This window comes from Branchiostoma belcheri, unplaced genomic scaffold, assembly GCF_001625305.1.
Source record: "Branchiostoma belcheri isolate BF01 breed outbred unplaced genomic scaffold, Haploidv18h27 scaffold92, whole genome shotgun sequence".
NCBI lineage: Eukaryota > Metazoa > Chordata > Leptocardii > Amphioxiformes > Branchiostomatidae > Branchiostoma > Branchiostoma belcheri.
In genome coordinates, this window is record NW_017804598.1 from 951,605 (window position 1) to 961,839 (window position 10,235).

The window sequence follows — 10,235 nt, forward strand, 5'->3', positions numbered from 1 at the left end:
ACCTGTAACTGGGTATACTCGGTTAGATTACCCACGAAAGGTATCTCCAGAAAGATCCATGGGAAAAGGATTTTAAAAATCACTGTCTAAATAAGGTTTAGATAAAAGCCAAAATATTCTGTAACAGTGTCCTCGTGTGAGACCCCTAAGGTAAAATGATAGCTCTGAGGTTTTGGAATGGATACTTGTCGACCATTGTTGACGGAGGTTCTGACCCCACCGAAACAAGTGTCGTGCTTGTTCTCTTTTTAAAGGTCACAAGGTAGAGCCAGGGTTGGACAAGTCCCATTGCCCACTTGCCCAGGGCAAGTAAAAGCACTGTTCGGGCAAGTAAATATCCCTCTGTACTTGCCCGATTGGGCAAGTAAATTTTTTGGATGCAAAGGATAGCCGCTATGGTGTTTGGAGCAAAATTACTCATCATTTTGCCAAATTGATATTATATTAATGTCCTTTTGTCCGAAAATCCATCGCAAGTCTCAAACCACATTATTTTGATAAGTAAAGTATGCAGCATTATATTCTAAAACAAGATGCTGGTAGTAAAAATGCATAAAAATGTTATGTATACTTTGGGCAAGTGAAAAGTTGGTTCGGGCAAGTAGAAATGACCATGTACTTGCCCAATAGGGCAAGAGGATTTTTGAAAACTTGTCCAGCCCTGAGAGCACAGGGTTCATTTTGTTTGCTCCATGTTCGATTTTGATTTTTAGATGCTGGTGGTTTTATCATTTTAACTGGGGAATACTGGACATTTGAAGCTTTTTACAGTGAAAATAGACATTCCTGTTGTAGTTTGGTTGTTGATCAAAGCATTGACCTTTTAGCTAGCAAAAACAATAGCCCAGACCTGGCAAGGACATCCTTAAAAGCATGGGGAGTCGATATCTTGGCAGCAAGGTGACTTGGGAAGGGGTGATGATTTACAAGTAGATATGTTGGGTGTGTTTTTGTAGCAAACTGTGTAATGTTTCGCACAATAACTGGAATAAAATTTTCCAAACACGGAATATAGTCAAACAGTAATGAAGTTTAGTGTGATAGTTACATGTGTTGCACCTTATCTGGGAGATTACTTCAAGAGTGTATGGTAAAGAAATGTTATATTGGTGTGCTGACTTTGCCCTACCATGTTTTGTGCACAGCTGAAATGTTGACATGTTGACATCTGCCTAACAGTAACACCCCAGAAATGGTCGGATTGCACCCAAATTAGCAGCCCTAAATGCCAGGAAGACGGGGATAAGTGCTGTAGACTGTTGGGGAACTCAGATTGTACCACATCCTGTACCGCCCAGGCTAATACAGCATAATGAGATTAGCCGCTTTTGATGTATCAATTATTCATCACGACTTCATATCAAGAAGTACAGAACTTGTGTTGGATAGTTTCACAGTCAGTGCGGGGTGTACCCATGTGAGAGATGTACCCTGGCTGAATAAAAGAATCTAGATGACAGTAGTATTGTTCTTTCCCTGTCCAACGTTCAATTACATTAATCCATCTAACGTAATTACCTCATCCGTTGTGTACTTTTCTGTTAAATTGTATTTTTTTGTGTTTTTATCTCAAAACACAGTCTAAATACTTGCAGGGCCATTATTGCATGGGCATGTCCAATTTAATTTGTTGGTTCTTGGATTTTAAAAATTATCCTTAACTGAAAAAAACAATGAAAACAAAGGATGAGAACCAGGTTTATGACTTGGTGCAGTTAGTTTCAGGTGTAAATACAGTCAAATTCAAATTTGCCTTCCCTCATTGATTTTATAATGTCCACTTGCTATATTTTAACCTTAAAATGTCTGAGGACCAAGGAAATAAACTGTTGCAGCCATATTTGAAAAGGGAAGATCGGCTTATTGTACATGTCACAGTAGATAAGGCAAGAAACAAACCACATCAGCTTTGTTTACATGGAGCCAGAAGGATTATCTGCTAGCCTGCAGCAAGGATTAACTTTAATCTAGTCATCTTCCCAACTCAACTTCTCGGGAGCACTGATTTCTCAACTGTGAATAAAAGTTGTCGAGGAACTAAGAATGATGTCTTTCATTTATAGTAGCTTCAGAAACAGAATTGTGAATAGTTTGTGGTAAATAATTTGAGTACCCCCGGGTATAGGTTAGGTTGGGTTGTAGATAAACATCTTTTTGTTGGCGACACAATTGGACAAGAATGTCCCTAATTGGTGCAAGTTAAGATAGAAGGAATGGAAAGTAACAGCTATACAGAGTTTGGGAGCAAGTGAGTGAGAGAGAGAGAGTGAGTGAATGAATGAATGAATGAAGTCATAGCAAAAGCTGCTAAAAGACTGTATTCTACCTTTTCAGAAATCATAATTTTATGCATTTGATAACCCAGGCTTTCTGTTGCCCTTTGCAGAGTATCGGGAAGGGTTCGTTATGGATGATAGATCCAGCCTACAGACCCAACCTGCTGCAGGCACTGAAGAAAACTCCCATCCACCCCTACCACCACATCTTCACCACTCCGCCCCCCTCCCCACAACAGCTGCCACACTCTGGGTAAGTCAACCACATTCCTACATCAACTCTTACATGGTAAAAGTCTTTAATTAATCAAGATCTACTATCTTTTCTGATTTGGTATTTCTTGGAGCACACATATGGTTCGTGATTGTTTCTTAAAATATTGATCACAATTTTGGCTAAGTTCCTTGTATAGACGCCAACTGAATTATCTCACTCGAAGATATGGATTATTATATAATGACTCCCATTTAATATATTAATAGCTTGTCGAACCAAGCTTACTAGTACATGTATGTGGATAGTTTTCACCGCAATCATGTCATTTTATGGAATGCATGCACGCTTTCCTGTGGCCGACAGCCTATTGATTGTGAAAATGTTGGCCTGGTATTCTGCATTGATTTCCTAGCACCATGTAAGCTGCCATTCGGGGCAGTCACTAGTGCTGTTTATGGGGACCAGGATGGATGGGAGGGATGGGGAAGAACAGCTAATTTGGGACACATGCCTTTTGTGAGTGGCTAAATGCTCTGCCGTAAATGCAGTATGGCATTTCCAAATAGTAAATGGTCTCCTGTTGACCGTTGTGGAGAAGGCCAATACTTGTTGAGAGTGCACTATAAATGGAACATCAAGATTTCGAGTTGGTAGCACAAAGTCAATGTCCTGGTGACAAGTGAGTATAAATATTTCTTACTACCTAAACCCTGAAAACTTGGAAAGATTTTGATATAAAAGAATAGGAATTTGATTAACATGATGTCTTATAAACAGTATCTATGGCCAAAGATTACTTCTGGGTAACTTCTTGACAAGGAGGTTTGAAATTATTATGGTGCCTTGCCCTCTGGGTGGGATGGCTGGCATCGCCTTTCATGTTGTTCAGCACGGAGGTCAAAGGTGGCAAGCCAAATGGGTTTCCCACCACTCAAGTATTTCAAGAGGGTATGGCATTATTCATTAGCTACTCAGAGATGGGCTGCCTTCCAAAGCTTTTGTCTCCACTCCTATACAAGAGCCCTTTGTATGTTAGTTACTTGATATTTATCAGTAAATTTGTTATCAGTGAGAATCAGAAATGGTGAAGACAAATGTGACGTTAGGTGACCCACATGCCATGACCTCTGAAAAATAATCGCATGCCTCTTCATGTTTATTTACTGTGGTTAAAGACCATAAAAATATTCCAAAGTCTTTTTCTATAGCGGTGTATGTCTTCTGATGCTGTTCAGAGATAATGCCTCGTACATAATGAGTGTGACATTTCTATTTTGGGAACTGCATATTTTTATCATTGACTGATTTTATGTGAGATTCTTTTGTGAACACCTGTGAATGTTTGATCTGAAGACATGCATGTCAACTGTTTCTGTCTGTATAAACATGCCTGCAGGCTAGAGATGGGCCTTGTCTTGTCGTGTCAGTTGCCGTATCCATCCACAAAAATGTACCACAAAAATACCTCACTACAAACCAGCAAGAAACTCATTAACATGTACAGAACTCCGTGGAGAGTGCATCACGCTTTGAGGATGCAGAAATATCACGAAAGTTTTGAATAAATTCCTCCTAGTAACAAGTTTGGGAAAACACAGGTAGCCACCTAGCCACAGAAAAATAGATTTAAAAGTTGTCTTTCTGAAACATGCAGTTACCTAGTTGAGCATGTCACTTTTACAGTACAAGCACCATCAATCAAACTAAAATTGGTCACAACAGGTAAACACAGGGCATTTCCTCTGACCCCATTTTTTTTAAATATCTGTGTCTACTCACAGATTAGGTTTCCGAAAAAATCCTACTTTTGTAATCAAGGAACTAAATTGATTATACATTATGTTGAACAGTGCATGTCCCATCCTGGGGTCAATTGAACCCAATATTTATCAATCAATGTATTAAAGAACATTTATAGAAGTCAAAAGAACCTGTTTTGTAGAAGTTAACAGGTGCAGTTTGTATTGTTACATAATGCAATAATATACAGTAAACAAACATGTCTTTTACAATAGATGTACCTAAGCCTTTCTTGATAAGTCATCTTTTTGATGGTTGGGTGTGCCATAGCAAACAGTGTTCCGTAACTTTAACTTGGACCTTGCAGACTGGTACTGGATGGTAAGAAATGTTTTGAACGTTCAAACTCATTTGTCGTTTAACCTTCTCCCTGCTGCCTTACATCATAAACAATAGAGAATCGGTAGCCAAATGACTACTTCAGCGTGCTATGAAGACTTGCCCTCGGGGCATGGCAGTTAAGGCGTTTTTGCTGACATGTTGTCTTGTGTGGTCTTGCAGGACGGGGCCATACCCAACAGGGCTGTACATCAGCAACAATGGAGCTGCAGGTATGTATGCATAATATGTCCTTCTTACAGTTACAAGTCATGTTGTTGTTTAGGCCCCTTCCCACTAGATTGTGATCGCTGAGCGATCGTTGAGTGACCAAAATGGATTTACACAACATTTGACTGTATCATTGGAATATGATACATGATGCAAAAAAAAGTATAATTTAGAACAGGACAAAACATTAAAACGTTCTTTGGGCTTGATTAAGTTTAAGATTTTTTTAGCGATCTGTCAAATACGTCAGTCGCAGCCTTTACTGGAAAGAGGGTGATGATAATAGAGGATACCAAATGTAAATAATATGTAGCATGAATTGTGATCAATTTCTTATTTCGTCCAGTGCAGTTGTTGAAAATAAGAAAATTGAAACTCTCCTTGACCTTGTGGAAGAGACAACCAGCATCGTTGATCAGGCACTGTGAAAATAGAAACAAGTAGGAAAACGTGGCAAAGTTAAGGGTCAGCACCAGTCTATTCCAGAAGATGTTTATGTAAACATGTCAACATCCTGTCACCAAAGTGAAAGCGTCACGAAGAAAGAGCATGATGAAAGCAAAACTTGTGTCACGACATGCTACATGATACATTAATTTTTGTTTTAAAATTGATCATTAAACCTCTTTCTTGTCAAAATGTTTCATAGAAGCTCAGAATAGGTAGTCTGAAATTGAAACCAACACAAAGGAAAGAAAGGTAGCAATGCAAGAAATTCTGCATTGTAAAAGCCTGGTTTGTGAAAGACAAGGTAGACAATATATGATTGATAACCTAGAGATGTTAGGCATTGTGAATGTCTTGCCTTTGACACTAAGAAAATGACTGGCATGGCAAGTTCTACAGGTAAGGAATCCAATGAACACAATACCATGTCAGGCAAGCCAATCAACCATTAAAAAAAGTCTTGGCCTGTGTTGGCTTGTTTTGTCAACTTTGATACGGTCTTATATGAAGGTCAAGTGTATTGGAGCTTCTCAGACATCTTGTACAACAACTCACCCTTTAACACATGACTTTGGTGGGTAGAAAGTCAAATGTCAGGTCCGTTTTGCATAAAAGTTATGCTCACTGCTCTCCTGAGTCAACTGTAGAACCATGAGAATTTTTGATGGATTCTTTTCTTATCACTCAAATTGTAAACTTTCCACTGGTCTGGTCAAATTTGCTACTTGGCATTCTGCAACCTCAGTTATTCTGTTTCCTAAGTACATAGGTCATGACTGAGGATAGGGAATTGCTCTCGGGACAGGATGTTTTATGGTTTCTAGGTCTGAAATGTGTAAATAGTTGATCCTTTGCCAAAATATTTTGTACTTCCCCAAGTTCCCAAACCTCTTGAGGTTTGAAAGTACCCAGCAATGGTGTAATTATTCACAAGTTAAAAAGGATCTTTATCAAGCCAAGGGGACCAATATTTACCAGTTGGCAGAGAGACCCGTTGTTTGTGTTGGTCTCTATGGTGCTGGGCATGTGGAATAGATTCAATCTTGAAAAGTAGTCTGAAGGGTTCCATTATCTAGGTTGTGCACACTACAACCATATGGTGCAGGTGCTTTTTATGTTCAGTGATTAATACCGCTAAATCTCTGTACAAAGGTAGAAAGTTTAGCACAAAATGTGACGTCAGTCAATTGTGCGATGGTTGAAGCAGCATTTAACTAATGTGAAGAATGCGTTGACTTTATAGAAATTCATGGCTGTAAAATCTTTTGATATGCTATGTATGAGAGATAAGTAAATGTGGCGTGGAAATGTATTTGTCTCAAGTTATAATGTGATCATTGAGCTGCCATGCTTGACAGGAGTTCAAAGACATGTGAGGCTCCATGCATGAGGTCCCTTTGCAGGGGCACCTGACAGGGAAGTGTGTCTCCGTCTCCATGGCCACCGAGTCGGTCACCATGGCGATATGTACACTGTTACCATGGCGATTGTAAACTGTCCGGCAGAACAAAGATGGGGTGATACGGGATATCGGTGTTGTTTGATTGGTTACAGGACTGTTTGGTGGGGTGTAGCTATTGACATACGACGGTCAGTAGTTTTGATTTTCTGTCTGTTTGTTCTGGCCACATTGTGTCCACTTCGGGTGTGAATGGCCCGACAAGATCCTGTATTCAGCGCTATTTGGACTCGCCAAGTGTTTTTCTTTGCCTAAGGCCACCTTCTCAAATGCAGCTACGCAGCAGAAAATGTGCACACCAAACGTTGACAGATTTTCCAAAGCATAAGATTCCTTACTAGATTGTTAGCTAACTGAATTTGTTTTCTTCTGGCTAGGTTTTCATTTGGGTGGGGTAGAATTTGTTGTCTTGGAAAATGTAGCCATGATTGAAAATACTCTTGCCGATATCATTCACTAATTGAGTAACAGGACTCGGGAAGTCTGCATTAGATAAAAGTCCGGGGTCAAGCTAAGATCAGGCAGTGAGGTAATTCAGAGTGCAGTCACAAAGTTCCTTCTGCCAAAGTGCAGCACACAGATGGTGCCCTGGGATTTCATATTGATTTTTTCTGAGGGGAAGCATTATGGAGCAGTAATGGGTTGATTATCTTCTTCATAGTGTGTCTGGATATCATTTTCCTGTTGCCAGAATAACCATGTAACAGCTGGGGTTGTTTAGATAGGGGATTACAGGTGACAACACTTGTAAGCTTACCCAAACTAGGATGTAAGGTTTACATGGAAGTTTGTATTGTGTTTTTTTAATTAATTTTTTGTTATAGACATTACCAAGTTTTATGTGCACCTAAAAAAATTGATAAAGAATTGATATTTGGGTCATTTGTTTCTACTGTAAATCACATTTTTTTGTATTACTTTTATATTTGCAGTTTTTGTGGTCACTTCTGTATGACAAACTTATCATTACCATGGACAAATAATTCGGCAAACTTCTTTTTGCTGTACCTACTGCCAACGCAAAAGTAGAGTTCAGCAAACGTCCATTTTTCTCACTTTTGCTACTGCAAACATTAGGTGATTTACTGTATTTTAAAACATTGTTTATTTCCATTTTCAAGTTCAAATAGAGTAACGTAGCTAGAAAACAGTGTGAAAAGGTATGTGAACTAAAGCCAGCCTTAATTTTCCCAACAATGGTCTTTTTGTTGTTAAGGTAATAAGAATGAAATTGAATTAGTGGGGCATACAAAACGAAGTGCTATATGAACTGCCCAACATTGGGGACCAATGATCCAATGATTTGTCCCCTAATTATTGAGTAACATTACCACACACAGCCCCTCTCACGATAAAAGATATCTGATGCCTACAGTGTTGTGAAATGTAGGTCTATTGAATCTAGAGACTGATGTTGGGACTATTATATCCTTGGCCACACTGATAGAACAATCAATAGAAAGGTTAACGGTTGGGTCACTGAGCTAGATGGAATGCCAGCATGTATACTGATCCGTGAGGCATTACTGGTTCAGGTTCTCCTGTTGAAAACAGGTTTGGAATACGTGCCAGGGCGCAACATTATTGGTGCATATTTTGCACTTTTGTGCACCCAAAATTGCAGTTGTGCTCCAAATTTTAAAATTGGATGAACCTAGATATCTGTGTGGGGTTATGTGCTATTGTACACCGCATACAGCATATCCTTGACATTTGTGTCAGAAAATAATAAAACCTTTGCTGTATTACTTGTTTAAAATTTTGAATGTTTTGAAGAATAATTTTTGTGTATGTGTTGTGGGTAGGACAAACTAAATCCTGTTGGCATGGTTAACATAACAAGTGTTGTGTTTTTGTTTCAGGGTATCATCCCCAAGCCTACCCATTCCAGAGGCTGTCTACACCAGAGAACATTGACCCAGGTATTACCACCTGTTCTGTCAGACATTCATACATACAAACGTAATATGTGATCAACACAAAGCCTGTATCGTTAATATCTCAAGCTGGTACGGCCTCCTCAGGTAACCTAATTTTCAGCGCTACTCAATATCTGTCCGGAGACATTTTCTCTGACGCAGGACTTGCGTCATCACACAAGTAGAGTCAGATTCAGTTTGCCCCGAGGAGGCTCGATCTGTGTGAGATTTCTTAGAAAGGTGGTTTTTATGGCACTAATGTAGTGTAGGTATGTGCTTCTGGATTAGCTTTGTTTGAAAGGGGATGTGGAGAGGACAGATTCAATTTCTGTGTGCGTCAGTGGGAACTTCAGTGAGAGAGCTATTTTTAGTTACAACTATCTTCCGATTTTTTTCTCAACATAGGGACCCTTGGCTTAAAGTATATTTTGAAAATGGTCATTGCATGAATTAGCATTTTTATCAATAAAAAAAGATATTTTCAAGTACATCTACTTGGCAACATTAGTCATACATTTCGTGAAAGCTAGTCATTAGAAGAAAGAGAAACTTCTTTGAATTGGAGGATGGACATGTCCAAAATCTGTCCACATTTGACATTTGAACTTCTATGCATGCACATGCGTTATGATACTTTTATACAAATAAAATCATATAAGTCTATCTCTCCTTTCTCCCGGGAATCAGCTAATTTGCAGATTTTCAATTGCATGATTTCTTGTGGAAAAAAAATTGCATGTGCAGATCAGTGAACCTGAGATGCAGGGGCACACAATTACACAGATAACTTCCAGACTGCAGGTAGTTGTTGACCCATGAGGGAGTTTCTGACATGGCACTGGTAATGAAACACTGAAACAGCACAGAACCAGGAAGCAGCAGTATTTACAGAACAGACATATCTGGTTCTAAATTCTGAACTTTAACATGTCTGTTCTAACTAGTAAACTTGGCTGGTCATTACTTACTTATACTTGTTGAGATCTACTCATAATTGCAATGCCATTTACAGTGATTATTTACTTCCTATGTTTTAAAGTGGCTTGTTATTATTTATTTTTTTTATACAGCATATCACAGTGATAATAGAGAAAATGTTGATATTCGTCCTATGCTCACAATACTTCTTATGTGTTGATGTAAGGTTTCTTTACATACTTAATTGTAATGCATTTGTACATTGTCATGTATAGAAGTGTATTTCCTGAACATTACTTAGACTTGTACAGTGGGGTTGTCTATAAGGAAAAACCATGACTGTCCATGATTGAGTGTAAAGACTGGTGACTACATGACGGTGGCCATAATGTGCTGCTCTGTATGTAAATAGCTGTAGCAGCAAAACTAACAGGCATGACCTGCAACTAATGGATTCTTGGCATTGCCTGCAAATAACCATAACTAGTGCAGGGAGAGAGGGGTGAGATGGCAACCTGATAGCATAAATGCAGGTTTTGGCAGACTTGTTGTTGGTGTGCTGGAGGGTGTGTGGCTGTGTGACAAGAGGCATTAGATAACATGTTTGGAAAGCTGATTTCCTGGTGGTTTGGGGAGCGAGTGACTGACTA

The 10,235-nt window shown here is 39.1% G+C and overlaps 1 protein-coding gene across 1 annotated transcript in view; it reads left to right on the plus strand.

The window, feature by feature from the left end:
- The window catches only part of LOC109488163 (forkhead box protein N3-like), a 31,382-nt gene that overhangs the window by 15,038 nt on the left and 6,109 nt on the right, over positions 1-10,235 (plus strand). Inside the window, 3 exon segments of the mRNA XM_019792320.1 lie at positions 2,387-2,529; positions 4,795-4,844; positions 8,611-8,670. Coding sequence (XP_019647879.1) covers positions 2,387-2,529; positions 4,795-4,844; positions 8,611-8,670 — 253 coding nt within the window.